The sequence below is a fragment of the Podarcis vaucheri genome (genome assembly GCF_965113315.1).
Source record: "Podarcis vaucheri genome assembly, chromosome: 11".
In the NCBI taxonomy this organism is placed as follows: Eukaryota; Metazoa; Chordata; class Lepidosauria; order Squamata; family Lacertidae; genus Podarcis; species Podarcis vaucheri.
In genome coordinates this window covers 35,947,793-35,967,647 of record NC_138749.1, presented here as the reverse complement: position 1 = coordinate 35,967,647, position 19,855 = coordinate 35,947,793, and the positions used below count along the sequence as shown (strand labels likewise).

Genomic DNA, 19,855 nt, shown 5'->3' with positions numbered 1-19,855 from the left:
GTGATGTCTGAGTTATTGGGGTAGGGGTTTTGGGGGACCTCAGCACGCAACCATGTTATTCTGAAATACCCTCCCAATGAAGGTACATTTGGCCCCATCACTGGCTCCCTTTCTGGAGCACACACACATTTTATTTGCTAATGGATTGAATATATTATTCACTTTGTTATTCTTTTATTATATTGCCTTTGACTGATTATTATTTTTTGCATTCATATTTTTGTATTGTAAAACCAGTTTATGAATGAATGACGAAAAGTGGTATACAAAAGCTGTACTTAAAGAAAGAATGAACAAAGTCTTTCTGCACAGACTATATTTTATTTATATTTGCCTAGATTTTTTTTTCCAAAAAAAGATTAAACGTGCACACTTCACACAGAGAAAGACAATAAAACACAGTAACATACAAGAGTACTGGATGGTAAGCTTTTAAAAGCACTGCTGGATTTGAAAGCACTGAAGAGCAGGTTTTAGTGTCCTACTAACATGTAACAAACTTTCCAATAACATTTGCTATGAAAAGTTGTTGAAAGTAAATATTTTGTTTCCAACTTCATCTGAGACGACATTTTGCCCCTTGATTGTTTCCTGTGCTGCAGATCTACCCAACAAGCAGAGATGATTTCAAGAGCTCACACTGCCAATGAGAATCCTTTAAAATGGCTTCAATGCAAAGGTTTCTGTGCACACACGCACACTAAACCTGAATCTTATTCTTAACCAAATTCAGTGTTCCTGAAGTGATACTCAAGTTCAGGAACTGAAGTTGTTAACTAATGCTTAAGCTCTTGATTAGTTGCTGGAGCATACAAAGATGCAGATATTATGTTCCTAGGTAATTTGTATTAATTGTTTTTAAATGATCAATGATGTATTTAAATTGGCTGCAGCACTAATATGTGCAATTTATTTCAATAAAACCCCAATCCTAAACCCGCTTACATGGAAGCACGGTAATTCTCCCTGAACATGGAAGCATTTACTTCCAAGTCAATGTGCATAGGGTTGTGGTGTATGTTCCCTAAACATTGCAATGAAAACACACAAGCTATTTGAGGATGAAAACAATTTCTGTTTAACTCTAATTATTCAACTCCATTATACCATATTTGGGAGGCCTGATTTCCCAGCAGTGAAATCAGAACAACCAATCTACTGTCCTGCATTATCTTCAAACATCAAACACCAAGCCATGCATTCATAACTTTTTATTATTATTCATAGGCCCTACATAAAGGAACGTTTTCAATCCTCCACCCCATGCTCCCAAATAAAACAGCAACAGGAAGCATGCATTGCCCAAGGAGGTCCGATAGGCATGGTGCTTCAGAAGGAAAGAAATATTAAAGGAGACACAGTCTTGTCCAGACCAACCACTTCCAAAACAAAGTGCTGATTCACTGAATACAAAGACACAGCTTGCTGCACTTACCCAAAGTACACGACAAACCTTTCTGTCTCTACCCTGTCAATACAGAGAGAAATAAGTAGGGGGTAGGAATAAAACCACTGTTTGCCAGATTCTTTGTAGGAGAGTTCTTTAGAGGAGGAAATAAAAAGCGGGGCGGGATAATTTTTTTTAAAAAAAACCCAGCACCTTTCCAGCAGCTAATGTTCACTTTATGGGAATTCTACTTGCTTGGCACTCACTTGTTTGACTAATGCTAGCAAGAGGTTCAGCAATTCCCACTCATGGGAGATGACCCCATGACCAATTGGGATGTCAAGGACCATTCAAGGCCTTCGCTGCCAGCACTGCTCCAAGAGCCAGCCGCCAACTGCCAAGCACTGTGCAGGCATACAGGCTACAGAGCAGCTGAGTAAATTTTATTCAGCACCGTCTGTAATTACTCAGTGCTTTTAATTAGACAAAAGAAACCCATTTTATTCATTGATGCACAACCCCCCAGGACCTGCCATCCCACTACGCTGCCCAAATAATTGTCTGAGTAGATAAAGAAGGGCAGGGGTTGCCATTGTTCAGATTTTTGTAATGGGGACATATTTGAAAGGCCTCATTTAGGCAGGAGTTAAAACAGCATGAAGTGTTATTTGTGGCTGCTTTTTCAGTAAATCAAACTGTAAGAATGATGTAAGAGGCGAAAGCATTTTCCAAGCCCAACATTTTATCGGCTCGAAACAAATGCTTAACGGTACAAACCACTTGTCAGAAGATATGGCTGGAAATGGAATAGTGCCTCTGATCCTAACCTAGCATTTTTAATACCCCAGTTACTTTGATTCATTATAAATTGCTGTCTGCCTGTATATCTTAGTTATGCAAGCACGTGTGAATGGCATTTGGCCTTGGCAATGTCTGTTCCATAAGCTGCCACTGAAATTCACAGGAGTTCTGCAAAAAAACCACTCTGCATAGAAAACCTGTGCTAAGTGTTGCATGCAAAGATGACATAATCCCTTCCCAAAGGGTTCAGCAGGCAGAACAAAGATAAATGCCAGGACTCTAACAGCGTAGCATAAATAGGGACATACCTAGGGGCTGGCTAGGTTGGCCCCCGCCAAGAGCACAGAACCAGGGGAGCACTCAAATCACACCTCTCCCATCTGGCTCCAAGTGGCTATGAGCCCACCCGCCTGTCCTCACACTTCCTGGGCCACTCCTTCGCTGCTCTGGGCAGCCGGGCGAGGTGTGCAGGCTCCTGTGGCTACCTTGGTAGAGGATCTCCGCCAAGGGCACAGGGAATGGGGGGCACTGATACAGCTCCTTGCCAAGGGCGCAAGAGAGCCTAGGTACACCTCTGAGTATAAATGAGGTTGCCAAGAGCAAACTAGCAAGTCAAAGCATAAAAACTGGAGGACAGGTTTCAGCACAGCACTAATAAGGAATGCCATTTTCATGAAGGCATTATGAACCACAAACTGACTGAAGGGGGAAAGATGACAGGAAAAGAGGCTCAGGGACAGAAAGCTGGTTACAGTGCTATAGACACCAGGGCCTAAATCCCAAACAGTTAAGCATACCTGACACCATAGTGAGCTAACCTGTGCTGGATTTAGGCCAAGATTACAAAACAAGCATTTTCATATTCTTGATAAGCAATATACCTAATGTATATGGTGTAACCTAGAGTTCTTCTACCTTGTTGGATTACAACTCCCACCATCTCTGACCACTGGCTAAGGCATGCCCCTCAACCGCCCCAATTCCAGGATGAGTGGGACATGCTGGAATTATAGATGCCATCCCAGCAACCTGGTGTTATGTCTTGAGCTTGGATCCTTGAACAATAGGCAGGTAGGATTCTAGAAGGCAGCAACCTGATTGGCCCATGGGAGCCATCCAATCTGGCTCCAGGAGGGGAGTTTGAATCAGCCTATCACACGTGAATCACTCTAGAATGTAGCACCCGAGGATCCTTCCCTGAAACTGCCCCCTCCTCCAATTTCCTGTTATCCTGAGGAGCCACACATTTGCTGATCTAACATCAAATTCTGAACAAATGATTTGATAAAGTACAATATTTTTTTAGCAATGTGTACATTAAATGTGATATAGAACCAGATAAATAATATCAGACATAGCGTTAAGGTTGATAAATCTAGTTTTTAAAAAACAAATCAGCTCTGTTGTCACTTTAATATTTATACCCAGTGCAGAAGCTCACCAAGTATAAGAACTAACTGGAAAAGGAAGAGTATAACTTATGTATGGAAACATGAGCAATACTCTGTATGGAATTAAGTTACATAATACCTGTTGAGGCAGCAGCAAAGAAGTTGAAATATCATAAATGAAATTCAACTCCTTTTCTTGTGTTAAGTCTGAGACACCTTACTATGAAAATCAATCCTATTACTTTTGAATGGTATGGCATTATAAGAACCAGATCATTACAGGCACATTTTGACAGAAGTATAACTTTACATGAAACTGAAATGGAAATTTAGCATAATTGTGCCTTCAGAGCAATGTTATCTGCCAAAGGAAATGCAGAAACAATTTCAGCGGACAACCAATATGATAGAGCCATCTGTTTGCATATTACCTATGAGATATTACCTATGAGATATTACCTATGAGTATGGCTCTGATTCAACATATAAAATGTCATGGATGCATAAGGTATCTACGAACATTTACAGAATAATCCATGCATGTTTACTAAGAAATAAATCCTACTGTGCTTAAAGGGGCTTACTCAATACATCCCACCCCACAAGTAAGCGTACAAACGTTAGCCAGTGCATAAAATAATACAATCAGGGTATAAAAAAGGGTATGTTGTGACAAATTATTGCAGAATAATACCTGTCTAATGACAATATTAGAGTCTCATTCATTTCTGGGATGTCATCAGCTTTGACAGTAAGGTTGATTGCTGTGTCACTTTGTCCAGATAAAAATACAACAGAGCCAGAGAAAGGGCTTATATCATCAATAGTTACAGCTTTTGGATTGAGGCCAGAGGGTATCAGGCTCCAGAAGACAGTAGCTTGTCCATCAGTCCCATCTCGATGCAATGGAATGGAGGTCTAGAATGTATACCAAGTTCTGTAAGGGTTTTTTTTTCCTTACTGAATGTACATGCAACTCTAGCTGCCAAGCTACAGCCAATATCAAATATCTAAAAACACATTTCTGAAATAGCACATAGATTGATTTATTTTTAACTTCTACAGCATTTTGCACCTATGAAATGCATGAAAGAATTGTATGGCATCTTTTAAATAATGGTAAGGTGCGTCACAAATTAATGAAACATGAAAATGGAGGGGGGAGAGAAAATCTAAATAACTAAAAAATCAGTGAAGTTCTTATGGTTGGGATGCAGAATTTTTGTCATGCTTATCTTCCTTTTGAGAGATGTTTGTGAGTAACATTGCTTCCTATCTACAAATCATCTCACCAGCAATCTTCACTCCGTAGCCTACCTAGGAGCCCACATTTCAAGGCCCAGATGAAGACATAATGAGGTAACCAACCACTCTCATGGGGCTTTTTAAAAAAGAAAGGAAAGATGGGCAGCAGGGGAGGCTGCAGAGTGCTGGAAAAATGGTTACATGGCAGGAAAACAGTGGCCAGTGTGGTTCGTTAAGGGAGCTGAGAGTTGTTAGGAAACCCTTAACAAAGTACAGTTCCCAGGATTCTTTTTGCAGAAAGCCATGACTCTTAAAAGTCGAATAAGAGTACTTCAAATGTGTGGTGTGGATGTGGCCAAAAACATTGCCCCTTTGCCACCTCACAACAAGGAAGTAACCCTAAAACCCCACACAGAGCAAAATATTGAAGTACCCTGAGAATGAGGCAGAAAAAAACGAAGCCTCCACAGGGAACAAAAAAAACATTTGAGAAATTGGAGGGAACCGTGTTATCTAATACTTGATTTTACCTGGAGTTAGGAAAATATAACTTTTATTACAACTATATGACCCTTACCTCTGAGTAGCATCTTCATAGGTTGCAGGGAACAAATGGTGACATTTCAATTTAACTGTGATTCAGAGTTGTTAAGGTTATTTTTCTTCATTACAGAACCATGATGACAAGGCATGAGAAATATTTTGAATAAGTAAGTGTTGCAAAATAAATTATTTTCTACTAGCTTGCAGAAGTTCGTGTTAAGTGAAGGCAGACCCTGTACTTTCTCTGAAGAAAATGTGCAGTATGCAAGAACAACATTTAAAGAAAGATTTACTTACTACTGTAAAAACAACATCTTCTGGCTCATGTAAAATTACTGGAAGATTGCTGATAAAGCCAATTTCTCCATTTGCAATGTCAGGCGTAATTCTTAAGGAGATGTTTTGAATTTCACCTAGTCTAGGACTTACAGGTGGAACTAGAGGAGTGATATTCAGTAGTTCAACTTTTTCAAGCTGCAATAAAAAGAATAAAGATTTTAAGATTCTCTGCCATTCCTACATACGGTACAATGATTTATAGGACAGGACAACTAATTATTGCATATTTTTAATGTAAGCTGCAAATATCCAACCAGGCTTTTTCAGAATCTCACTACAAAAAATGATAATACACAATTTCCATGATAGGAAGAGATTATTTCCACTTCTCAGTTATTCTGGGAAAACACTAATTTACATCTACAGATCTTTATGCCTATCACATCTGAACATATAAGAAAAACATGCAATCACATGTGCAGTTCTGCATCAGAATAAGTAACTGTAAATTGCTGAAGCAGGTTGTGAACAGGCACTCTTCCACCAAACTGAACTATTTTGGAGAGAAAGACTCCAGGATCCAGTAAATTAACACCCAGGAGATGTTAGAACCTGCTGAAGAACCTACACTGAACTCCCAATGAATGTACATAGAGAAGGGAAACAGTTGCAGGAGATGGAGAAGGAAATAAACAAAATCCATTTCCATGATATTCATACAAAATTTTCTACAATATTTTGTGTCTTCTCTGTTTTGGAGTCATTTTCATGGGTCCTAACTTTTCACACCATGAATATTTGGAATATTTGGAAACCACCAACTTTTTTTAAAAAAAAAATCAAGATGGAGTCTAATAAAATAGAAGGATCATGTAACAGCACAGAAGGAGCTCTTTCCATTCACAGAATTGAGAAAAACAAAGCACCCAAACTTTTATTTTTATTATCAATTTTATAGCAGTGGGTTGCTGGGATTGGGATTGGACGGGCATCCAAACTCCCCAAAAAGCACACGGCAGAACTGGTTTCAATTGTTGCTATTACAATTGCTGAAACTGTTAAAAGAGCCAAACAGAACAAAGTGCCATGGGGAAATGCAAGAGTAACAGAAAGTTTGGTCGATGAGGTTCCCAAAGGGCATTTTATCCACTGATGCTTTACATATTTTCTTGACCCAGCTGAGTTCTTTAAAGAATTTTGTATTCCTTTGAATTTGGAATGTGCAGAAATATTTTTACAGAGTTATATTTCAGGCTATACCAGGTGACTGAACTGGCTATGTCACTGAAAAATGCCCAGTGAATAATTAATCTTTTCTTTCTTACCAATGTTTTCTTTAATTTCAATTGCATTCTCATGTCACTTCCCCTTTCCACAAACCTCATTCTAAACTGTGCATGTAGAAATAAGGTTTATCCAAGAAAAAAACATTAGACTTCCCTAATAAGGCAACATGAAGGGGATGTTTCATGTTATTGATGCTATAACAAGAAATTAAACTGATGTGTCACATAAAAGTTATGACAATTTTATACCATATCGCATACCTGTACTAAGAAATGGGCCCCATTTTGAAGAAACGCATCATTTCTTATTGGTACTTTTATAATTTCTCTAGTTCTTCCTTCTGGAAAGTAGAGGGTGCTTCTTCCCGAAATGTTTAGAACACCTTCTTTAGCTCGCTCAGGATCCACAGGCCCAGCAGGAATATACAGGACTGTATAAGACAGTCTCACATCTCCCACTGTTCCCTTTTGCCTTGCAAAGCTAAGAGACAAAAAACGTCCATCGGGGCTGCTTTCTATCCTCTGATCCTCTGCAGGGTAGAACTTTATTACACCATAAACATCATCACTGTCTTGAATGTAGAACAAAAGCTACAAGAATGACAACAAAGTATTCACATTAGGAGCAAATTACCATTAGAAATCATAATAAATTAATTATCAGATCACCACTGTAAGTATTGATTGGATTATGAGATTTTTATCACTCCCAAGACAGGCAATGCAACCACAGAACTAACTGACTTTACATGACCCCACCACTTGTGGTAGCTAACAGTGCTCGTGCTAACAGCACTGCCATGTAAAGGATGTGTGACAAACTTTGTCGTGCTCCCGGAATTTTCCCACACTCATGTCAGCAGCTGGAAGTAAGCTGCTTATTGTAGCAACTCATCATAAGAAGGAGCAACTGGCTAACATGACCAGGAAGATCAAGTATAGAGGGTCTTAAGCAGAACATATTGCTACTCCACTCATTCTACCCTTGAACATTTTGCTAGCTAATCAAAGTGATCATAATGTGGAAATCCGTCTAACATGCAATTGTATAAAAAAAAACTGCATCATCACCAGGATGTCCTGAAAGGAACAGCCAAATGGATCCCACAAAGGGTTGCTGAGCCACTTAAGTTCAACGGCAGAAGTTCTTCAGGACAGAGGTGAACCCTTTCAGGTAACAGGGGCATCAGACTCTTGCCCAATTTAGCATAGCATCCTAATATGCTAACTTAGGCAGGAATATTATTCCATAGTATCTCTATGAGTGGGAGGAAGCTAGCTCTGAGCAAAACTACTTTTCCAGTAGTGTAAAGCAAAAAAAAAAAAAGGGGGGGAGTTTTCAGTAGTACTGAAAAGCTTCTCTCTGAGGATTTTCCAGCAGTGCCTGGGGAAATGTTTTGCCTATTTATTTACACTGCCTGCTCTCCTCATCTCTCTCAGTTGGTTTTGTTTGATCTCACTGAGACTGTAACTTAACAAAATCCAACCAGCAATGCCACCACGTTCACAGCACTAACACTGATTGCTTGGGATCCCCTGTGTAACTGAACAATAAGGCTTTACCCTCCTGGATTTATATTGTTTGCCCTGATGTCATCATGTAGCCAAATGCGATTAGCTACCTCAGAATGAGAACAGACCAAATGTTGGAAGGATGACACCCAGTGCCTCTTGTCCAATATCAATTACAAGATCGTCAGGTGATCATGAAGATGGATAAGAGGCACTTAAGAGATTGTCTCTTTAGGTCCGAAAGGGATTCAACCACAATTGCCTCTACCAAAGGTTCACCATGGTTCCCACTTATCAAAACGGAGCACAGCCGAGCTAGTTATCTGACAAAGCTCCCACTTGCCATACTTAGAATTGCTTTTACAGAATTACGATTCCAATTGATGCCCTCGGCGGTGGTGGATGGTCGGTATGGCAAAGTACAGCACAAGGAGAGGCTTTGTCTGTGTGGGCAACCTTGCGCAGAGGACCTGTACCATTATTTATTGCAATGCCCGCTATATATATAGAACCAAGAGACCGGTTTATAAAACCCCTGCTTACGAATGGAACACACTCAAACAGGGCGGAAAAGGTAAAATGGCTGCTGAGTGATACTGACGACTTCGTAATTTAAAAAGTAGCGCTATATGTGTTGGCAGCTAAGAAGATTAGGAGAAAAGAACTAGATAAAATAGTGGCCAGTTGCAAAGGTGATTCAGACATTTAAGCTGGGACATTCTATCTGATTAGCTACCTAGCATTGTGACGTAGTCCTAGTTATCAGTAAACTGTTAGCAATGAGGGGATCTGAATGAGAGCATCTTATTAGAAACCAACACAAAGACCATTACCGACTCCTAGAATAAGAAAGCTAATTTTACTGAGGTATAAGGTTTAAGTGTCAACGCAATGCAGCTGATCAACAACAGCAACAGACTGGAGAAGCAACGGTGCCAGACAGGATTGTAAAATAAAGAATTTGCCAATTACATAAATAACTGGTTTAAATAATTATACTAATTGGATAAAATTGGCATCTTGCTGGAACGCTTGCATTTCTTTAGGTGAATAAATGCAGACTTACCTCAGCTGGTTCACTCACTTCCGCACCCCCCTTTATTGTATGAGCCAGAATCCTAAGCAGATATGGCTGTGCCTCTTCAGGGAAATTGTCATTAACAATGTTCAGAGGAAGTGATGCTATCAGCTGCCCTTGAGCAAAATGCAATACCCCTGAGTCTGGAGTGATGTCTGCAGTCACAGGCGAAGGATCACTGCTGTTCCGGGTTATAATCCAGGAAACCGAAACATTTCCATGTGTTCCACCATTTCGTACAACTGTGATGCCCTCGTACCTAGAGGTTGCAAACAGAAATCAACAAACAATTTTCTAATTTTAACTCTAGTGAAACACTAGAGTTATAATGAAGCACTCAAATGAACCTACAAGTTACTCCAATATATAAACACTGCAGGAGTTAAATGCCCTTCCTGAGTAAACTATTGTTAACTATGCAAACTGACTTGACAAATAAGTTGAATGGTGTCTGTGTCTGATCTCTGTTGTTCATCATTTCCCCACTCAGTGCTATTGCACTGGTCCTAGGCTATTGTCCTGTGCAGTGTTTATTCTTCTGATCCAAATTCTCCTACCCAACACATGCAGACAGAAGCTCCAACTTGTAAGTAAGGAAGAGACTTTTAGTCAGGCAGGTAACAGTTCTGGCTCAGCAGCAGACACAATGCTCAGGAGTCACAGCTCAGGATCAGGGAAGGAAGTACAAAACTGGGCAGAAGTGACAAAGATGCCCCAGAAATTTTCCCAGCTCCATCCACAAAGCATATCAGTCTAACTGGTTAGGCTTTCTTGCCTTGTGGGAAAGCCAAGACTATAAGACTGGGGTGGGTGGATCTGCTCCCACCTGCAAAGCTGGCAGCTGGTTCTAGGTGTCAAGAGTGCACCCTCCTGTTCCAGCCCCTGTTCTGTTGACACTGCCTCCAGCTCAGTTTCCCCACTCAGCTGAGCAAAGTCCTCCCCAGATTCCACTAACGTCCTGTGCTCTGCAGGAAGGTCAGAGTGGATAGCTGGCATCCCCCTTCTAAAATCAGGTTGGAAAGGGGAGATCTCTCTTCCAACCAAGGTTCCCAACAGTTCATCCATCCCATTTCCTCCTCCTCTTCAGTCAAAGCCTGCCAACACAAGCTCAATCATGACAGCACTGCAGGGTTCATGACAATCCATTACTTTATTCAGAACACCTAGGGTGCAGATGGACAGACGTTAGCACTCTTCAGGCACCATGCCCAGCACATAATGACACTTGGAGCAAGGACATGTATGGTAGCTCCACCCACTCTGATGTGTCTCAACATCCATCTCTACAGGCCTCCACACACTGGAGGGCGAACAACTGCAGCAGGAATCTGTAGACATATGTAGGTTCCCTATGAATTCTAACCAAAGCACTAGTCCTAATTCAATTTAAGGCATTCATTAAGAGCAAGGCAAAGCATAATTCAGTGCTAAACAGCCCTGATAAAAGTTACCAACAAGGAAATACGAGCACTTTCCCAGCCCAAATTTGTTTTCTCCAATAAATTCTAGCTAGTTTTCTCCTAAATCTACCTTAGCATTTCCAATGTAATAAAAGGAGTACCTTAACATTTGATCTTCGTCAATAACAACTGGCCGAGTAAACAGGATGTTGTTGATAGATAGTACTCCATAAGGTTTATCATTGGGCTGAATGGTAACTTGGACAACAGATGGATTTGTTAAAACAGCATCTCCTTGCAAAGTGTCCTTAAGTAGAATGATATGAAATGTCTCAGCAATTTCTGGTATGGCATCATCAATGATTTTGAATTTTATGTAAGATTCATGCACTAAAGGTGGGAAAATGATAGTTGTGTTTGGCTGTAGATCTAGAAAGTCTAAATTAAGCTGTGCATGTGCTGTTGAATTCCCAGTTACAACAGCATAGCGAATGGAGACTTCATGTTCATCCGGTCCAATTATGTTTCCATCATCATCTTTACCCCGAGCTATTGGGATTGTTAGTATATCGTCCTCTTCATGCACCATATAAACACTCTGAGTGAATCGCACTGGGCTATCATTTTTCTTAATAATAATCTCAACAGAATTTCTTGAGGTATTGATTTCAGCTCCTCCTTCTACACTTTTCAGATGAATAATAAATCTTTCATCATCTTCTGGTATCTAGAAAAAAATTATAATGATTAAGGATAACTCAAATCAAAGGTAAATATGTGCAAATCAACAAATTTCTTGTTACTGAAATAGAAATCCTGCATTTCCTTACCCTATAAAATATTGGTGTAAATGATCATTGAAGCATAGATGCGCTAAGAGAAAAATGCACACCTCACTCAGATTATTCATCTTTTTAAATAATAGAAACACTTTACAGTTTCAGCCTGCCATCTAATTTTTAAAATATGATGCTTCTTTTAAAGACCCCCCCCCTTTGTATTCATTCGCATAGAATTCCAACCTCTGATCCTGTTCTGATGTTCATCAACTATCTCTGCGCGTATTTTCAGGTTATACTGATTTAAAGCTTTTTTTATTTTATTCTATCCGTGTAGTAGGGAGAACATGGGGTGGTGGAGAGGATGAAAACCAACAAAGAACTGGGTTTAAAAGCAACTACAGTATTAGCTGCAGCCTCCATGACTTTGCTGTTTAAAAGGGATGAAAAATGCAGGTCTAACAGCCCATCTGCTAAAAGAGGAAGCCAGAGAAAGAAGAACAGCTTAAGCCAGCAGATGCTTTGAATCAACTTTTGGTTGCCTTTCACCACTAAACTTGGGGTGCAGGGGTTGTGCCAGCCTTTGAAGCCAGCTGGACCATGAGCCTTCATCCTTAAGCCCCTCATCCATGAGGGCCTGCAGGGTTCTAACTCCCACCTAGTTGTGATGATGTGCATACAGGAAAACAACCAAAGTTTTCTCTATATGGAAGACAACAAAACAAAACTCATGCCCGAAATCATACACAGACAGGAAAAATTCCTTCCACTTATGAAACAGCATAAAAATACCTATAAGCAGAGATCAAAAGACTTTATCAATTTGTCAACTCCATACTATGTGAACTGATTCCTATACCCACAAATGCTCACTAGCATAAACAGTATTATAAATTTCCTACAGTTAGGGCTTGTCTACATTGTTGCTTGTCTTGTGCCTGGAAAGCACAGGTCTGAGAGGTTTTCTGCTTTGTCACATGCTTTCAAGGCACAGGTCCAAATGGTTTTCATTCGCCTCACTGTTTTCTTTGGGAAAACTTGCTGTTTGCTGCGGAATCAGAACAAATGTCAATCCACAGAAAAACCTTCTGTCCTTAAAATCTTGACAGAAGAATTAATTCCTTAGTCATTTTTGTCACAGAGCGAATTGGCTTGATAAACTCAAGCACCTATTCCTGGATTTTGAGACTCAAAAGCAGTTAATTGCTCCTGAGAGACAGTCTGATGGCAAATACTCAATTTTTTTAGCATGTAAATCCTTTTGAGGCAAAGCTGTTGCCTTGAACTTCCAAAGGAGGCTCCAAGTCCCAACTCCTTACCTTTTTATTTCCTTTCATAGTCATCTGCTAATTGGTCACTCTCAGAGATTGCATTCAAGAGTGGCCATTCAACTTGTCTTTGCAGTCACAGCCAACTTTGTTCCTTGTTTGTACTGCTTATGCTTTCATAACAGACATTGACTTGCACTCCCAATTCAGCTGAGCCCACGAAATATCTAAGTCTCACCAGTTCTCAGCACAATCAATTTTGTTCATGTCATGAGGAAAAGTTACAGCACTGGGGACTTTTCAGTTCAGATAAAAGACAAGGAAGAGGCAGCATAATAGAAGTATATATAATTATGCAACTGTGAGATTACCAATGCCACCCTGAGCAATTTGGTATCATCAGCAAACTTTGCTACCTCACTGCTCACACTTCTTCAGATCATTCATGAGCAAGTAAGGAAGCAAATGTCCCAAAACAGATTCTTGGGAAACTCCACTTCCTACATCTCTCTCTGGGAAAAATGCCCATTTATTTCAACTCTGTTTCCCATTCCTTAATCAGCACTACTGAGTCCCAGGACTACTGAACTTACTCAGGAGTCTTTGATGAAGTACTCTGTCAAAAACATTTTGAAAGTCTAAGTACACAATCCCAACTGGATCACTTCTATCTATATCTTTGTTGATGCTCGCAAAGGACATAAAAAGGCTAGTTTAAAAAGTAGTTAAAAACACCAATCAGCTAAAAGAAGCATCCAACAACAAGAAATCAAATCACCTCTGTAGACCAAAAAGACTGTCTGATCAATTAAAAAAAAAGTTTCCAGCAGCTAGTGGCAAGCCATCAAAGAAAGAAAGAATAAATCTCTTTAGTATTTCTACTGTTGTCAGTGATAGTAATTCTGAGTAAGAGGCACTCAAGTTCACCAGTCCAGGGTGAACCAATGTCAGGAATGTGCCAGCTCCTAGTGGAACTTTACAGCCTTCTGCAGAACAGAGAGGTTTAGATTTGACGCAGGCTGAGCAAAGAACACAGCAAACAGTGGTGACTCCTCTGGACATTGGAATGCCGGTTGCCAAGGGAACAACTAAGAACACAGCCAAAGCTCTCAGGAAGCTCAAACAGACCGAACAAACACAGGGACAGTCTGTCACAACAGGAAGAGGTTGGAGCTAATCTAATAAGTCCAAAGAGTCTATGAATGCTGCTAGATAGGAAGCAATACAAGAGACAATACAAGGGGCGATGGTTCAATATATTCTGTAAGAACCGGAAGGAGCTTCAGAAGGGTCATCTTAAGTGATAATGCTATCTGTTTGTTTTTGCAATAAATCCTCCTTTTTAATTACCTACGCTTACTGTGTTATCAAGCTGGGAACCTGGACTCCTGACAGCCAATCTTGCCTTATTTATGTCAACCTCATGATACACAGATCAAAACCTTCAAAAATTGTTGATATGCGCTCTCACCTGGTCATCAAGAACAACTAAGTTAAAAATCAATACAGCTGTTCCAGGAGGAAAGGTGATATTTCCTCTTGCTGAGCTCAAGTCTTCTTCAGCAGGATTTGGACCACCTTCTACCTGTGAAGAAACATTGTGCCTGTTCAGCAAACATAGATGGTGCCTCCAACCATTTGTAATAAGTTCTAAAAAGCAAGCAAACCTCCTTGATAGAGCTGGATAATCTTCTGATATTCAAGATGAAAGAACATTCCCCATAGTACCAATAAGAATTCAGAAGGCAATTACATAAATCAGCCTTTCTCAACCTGTGGGTCCCCAGATGTTGTTGAACTACAACCCCCATCATCCCTAGCTAGCAAGGCCAGAGCTCAGGGATGATGGGAGTTGTAGGCCAACAACATATGGGGACCCACAGGTTGAGAACCGCTGATTTAAATAATGGTAACCCCCACCCACCAAACCACACAAGCTATGGCGGCTGCATTTGGCAATTGAATCTAAACAGAGGAATGTGTTTGTTTATATTGTTTGTTTGAACTTTAATAAATCTTATACTTCCCAAAGTATGCCTATTTTATAGGACTAGTCTTGTTCTCAGGATTGAGAAACTTGGAATTTTACATCTCATTTATCTCATAGGGAGGAAAGTCTTGTTCTCAGGATTGAGAAACTTGTAATTATACTTCTCATTTATCTTATGGGGAGGAAAGTGGCAATAAATCAGGCTCATTCAAAATTTTACATACCATAACTGCCCTGTTCAAGCCAGGTTGTTGAACCTTTGGGGCACTAAGAAAAGCATGGAGAGTACTGATCTTGAAGCAGCTGTTGACCAATGGGTAACAAGCTTCAGATATCAGAGTAAAGAGACAGGCTTTGCAAGGGCAGGGAATACCCTGGCAGAAGTTGCTGAGCTTAAAAGGTCTGCAGTGCAATTGACCCCTTGTATTCCAAAGCATAGCTTTATGACTGTCAGAGCCTGGTCTCTCAAGCAAAGCTGCAGGGAAATCTACAGAGTAGTGTTCTAGCTTAGGGTTATGCAATATGACACCACAGATGGCTTCAAACTGCATCCTGTCTTCTCCAGCAGGTATCCAAGGTGAGTGAATAGGTTTAGGTATTCAATGAGTTAATTCAGAGCTCTGAGCTTGCAGCTCCCAGATATAACAGGAATTCTTTATCCTCCACAGATCTTTATCCTCTCTTAGATTTTAGGTGTCCTGCATTCCTGGCTTAAGGTCCTTATCACAAGCCACCACTAGGGAGATCATGGGGCCAGATCACACCTTAGCTCTCAATTATCTAACTACAAACTTATAAACAATTAGAAAAGTCATTTCAGAGAGGCTATATTTATTTACAATTCCAAGACTCACCAGTTTCACTTAAAAAAATCTTTTAAGGGTAGTTATTTCAACATACTTACCACATAAATCACAGTCACAGTTCCATAGGTACCTTTCTCCCGAACTAGAGTGAGAGGCACAGATTCATTCCTACCTTTGGGCTCACTAAGTGTGATTAAGGCAGGCTAAAATGGGAGGGAGGGAGGGAGGGAGGGGACAGAGGAGAAACAGACAATCAGGTACTGATAAAATATCCCAACTACAGAATGTACAAAGGGCTGTTACCATAGAAATGCAAACTCCTAGAGACAAGTTAATCCAATTTGTGAAGTGATCCACTGATAGCATTTCATTTCCCAGCAACCAAAGGCATGGAAAACAACAGAGATAAATATTTTGTTTTGAACGAATATGGAAATGTGTATCCTCAATTTAAACATTTTGGCCACTACAAGCCAATTAAAAGGCTTTTGTGTTACATTGTTTATATTGCTTTTTGAACTTATTAAAATAGATGTTCAGCTAATCTAGTCACATTACAACAACAGCTGAAAGTTTTGCTAAAGAATTTTACTGAAAGCAGCACCAAATTTGACATCCAAATTTCAAGAGATATGGGCAAGCAGATTTCCAAAATCTTGTCTTTTAAAAATGATTATACAGATAATGAGCCAAACTCACACTCTCAATTTTTAACTCAGTCTTTATTTCTCTTCACCTCCAACCAATGGGCACAACAGGTAAATTTGCCCTGTAAGGTCAGTTGTTGTTGTTGTTATCATACCTATAGGCTAGCTGAGGATGTCAGTATGGCAGACTGTGTCTTCAAATTATCTGCCTCCCTTCTCTGTTCCCTCTGTATTCTGTTTGTCTTTGCTATCTTACTTGCCTTGATAAAATAATATTTTTTAAAAACTACAACAACTCACCCACAATTATTTCACTGATTAGGACGCTCACCGAGAACATTTTCACAATAATCTTAGTGCTTTCTTCCAAGTAGTAGTACAACACACTATTCTTCATTTGTCTAAACCTTAAGTGATAAATGGCCCCAGAAAGGACTGTACAACTTTTTTTGTCCTATTACCATTTCCTCTTAAGTCAATACTTGATCACTTTTTTCAGCTTATTTAGGAATGCATTAGGCTCTCTGATCTCCTACCCAAGTGTCAAACTCCATGGTTGCCACTGGCTCATCTCTAATGTCACAGTCTATGAGGTCATAATGAGCCCAACAAGCCAGAGTCCACACACAGGCTGCTTTGACACAACTCTACAACCTGCTCAGCAAAAGTAACGTCTTCACACCAAGGGCTTTTAAATGTGCTGATCACTTGAGCAGCCTCAAAGCCTTTCACTGGATGGATTTCTTGAACCGATTATGATGAGGCAGAATGGGGTTAAGGTAAAGGAACCACAGATGAAAGAAAGTAGTTTATCTAAAGGAACCTATGGCATTTATGCCTGTGGAGAGAGCTGAACTCTCACTCATTAACCACTATGTCACAGGTGCCCAGGAAGATGTCCATTTCCCCACTGACGTCTATATTGTTCATCTGATAAATATCCCTATCATTCAATTTCAAATAACAAAAGGTACAGAAGATGAAAACATACCATATCAAAAGAAATGATTCCAAAGGCATTGTCGTTTGATAAAATAGTTACAGATACAGCTCTGGGCAACCCAAGCTTTACTCCTGGAGGTGGATTCTAGAACAAACAAGGCACACAATATGGAAAATTAAAACGGTGCACTGTAAATGGACCAGTCAATCTATACATGGTGGAAGGAGGTTTCAGTAAGGCCCTGTATTCAATAAAGTGTTTATTTTCAGGGTAAAGGAATTTCTCTTTAATGACACATTCCAAGGAAAGGTATTCAAGTCAACTGAATGCTCCAAAAGCACTAACTTTTCATGGGATACAAATTCTATAGACACAGTCTGGTTAAACAACAAAGTGTTTGACACAAACTTCGGAGATCATTAATCATAGCTTGACAATATTAATAATGCCATAGCAATAAGGAGCTACATGAGAAGCATCTGTTCCCCACCCTCACCCAAGAATCTGGAGTTTGGGGATCTTTTTAGGTCCATTGGTGATGATCTTGAACCAGAATAAAACAAAGGAACACTGACATTATGAAAAATCTTTGTATAACATGTTCACTGTACAGTATTCATAAATCACAAGGACTTGCTATTTGTAATGCACAGTGGACAGGGGAGAGAAGACAAATGAGAAAACAATGAAGATTGCTTCCATGTTTGAAATATAGCAGAAGCTGTCTCAGGGACCTATCTTCATTGAAAATGCAAATCCGAACAACAGGGAAAAGGCGGGGGGGGGGGACAAGAAGGAAGAAGTATTCTAAAACTGACCAAGATGATCCTCTTAGCAACATCCTCAGCCTGCCCCACACAGCTCCTCCTACCTGCTCCCCCAGGAAAACAACTTTTTATTTGCTTCTCAACAAGTACATTCCACTACTGAAAATTTCCCTAAGCCATTTGTGAACAGTCCGTGACATCACACCATCTCAGCCAGTTTGAGATTTCACCACCATAAGCACAATATAACTCAATGAATTTAACAGACTCAACATACAATATTTTAATTGCAACTTTACAACTATAGCAGAAGGCCCGTCTTGCTCTCAGAGTTTATAGTTCATGTGTTAATTTAGAAGGACATTTCTGCAATTTTAAGCTGCTATACAATATGTGCTTCTATACTGAAATTATTTGCTTAGAAGAGCCCGGGAACAACTCCTAGAGAACGTGGCTGGAAATAATGTGAATGTTCAGAGGCTCGCCCATAAAATGCCAATCATCAATAATAAATGAAAGACATTATTACAAGTTCAAACACAAAAATATCAAATAACCATTTCTCCTAACAAAATAATGAATGACTCTTTTAAAAGGAAGACCAGACTACAAGGGAAGGAGAACTGTGTCTAGTCAGTAGTGACTGATAAGTTTACAGATGGCAAGTATCTGAAAACTAACTTTTAAACAGCTCTACTTGCTGATGCATTTCATGAAAATCACAACAGTATTCAAAAATAATTCCAGGAGTCATTATGTATATGTTTTAGATTATTTATTTACATTTTAATGGATCCTGCCCCTTCACTAAAGCCTATATTTTCAGATGTGAAGCTTGTTGCCTTGTTCCCCAACTCTTTATATGGATGTATTGCCTTCTTCCTTTCACTTCAAAACCTAACCAAAGTTTTAAAACATTGAAGCATACCTAAAATGTTGAAGAACCTTTGCTCAATCAGTCTTTGCTATCCAGGAGCCCTTAAACTGTTTTGGACTACAACTCTCATCAGGAACTGTCTGGCACTAAGAGCTATAGTTCAAAACACGTGGAGGGCCTCAGGATGGTGATGGCTGGCCTAGACCAACAACATGGGAAAGAGCAGCTCTTCTTCCACTAAGGCCACACATGTACCTCAGCTTAGTCAGAAAAATTAGTGCCTACCTGTAATGTCAAATAAAATATGAATGTCTCATCAGCCTCCGGAAGGTCATCGTCACACACAGAAATGTACACAGTTCGCTTTGTTTCTGCCTCAGATATGTATGCTGCTGCGTAGGTGTCAAAAAAGTCACCTGTATTTTCACCATGAATCTGCAATTTGCACACAAGAGAAACAATTAAATACTTCTGCTCCAATACATATCCTGTGCCATTATTAAAACAAGCAACTTTATTGCTGCAATAGTACATTTCCTATGTAAGATTGCAAGAAGTGCCTGCTGGATCAAGCCAATGGCCCATCTAGTCTGAAGCCAACCAGATGCCTATGGGAAGCCTGCCAACAGAACCTGACTGCAACATAATTCTCCCCACCTGCAATTCTCAGCAATTGGCAATCAGAGGTATACTGCCTCCAGCTGTGGGGTAGAACATATGGTGTTTGTGCTGGTCTTCAATCTAGTAAGGAACCAATTTTCTCCCCAGTTTTCCAAGAACAAATGTATATGCCCGCTCCATCCCAAAACACTCATCTGGTTTGTTTGTTTGTTTTCATTGTAGCTAATGCTCAGTG

At 39.9% G+C, this 19,855-nt stretch overlaps 1 protein-coding gene across 4 annotated transcripts in view; it reads right to left on the bottom strand.

The window, feature by feature from the left end:
* ADGRV1 (adhesion G protein-coupled receptor V1) overlaps nt 1-19,855 on the bottom strand; it is a 247,800-nt gene that overhangs the window by 217,680 nt on the left and 10,265 nt on the right. For 3 of the 4 annotated variants that reach the window (XM_082191331.1, XM_082191333.1, XM_082191334.1), the window contains exons 3-11: nt 19,285-19,434; nt 17,404-17,499; nt 15,864-15,968; nt 14,441-14,554; nt 11,084-11,649; nt 9,511-9,781; nt 7,194-7,523; nt 5,665-5,841; nt 4,274-4,497 (exon numbers count right to left, since the gene is read on the bottom strand). In XM_082191331.1, coding sequence (XP_082047457.1) covers nt 4,274-4,497; nt 5,665-5,841; nt 7,194-7,523; nt 9,511-9,781; nt 11,084-11,649; nt 14,441-14,554; nt 15,864-15,968; nt 17,404-17,499; nt 19,285-19,434 — 2,033 coding nt within the window. Of the gene's footprint in view, nt 1-4,273; nt 4,498-5,664; nt 5,842-7,193; nt 7,524-9,510; nt 9,782-11,083; nt 11,650-14,440; nt 14,555-15,863; nt 15,969-16,873; nt 16,952-17,403; nt 17,500-19,284; nt 19,435-19,855 lie in introns of those variants that run through there. The other variant, XM_082191332.1, reaches the window with a different exon arrangement.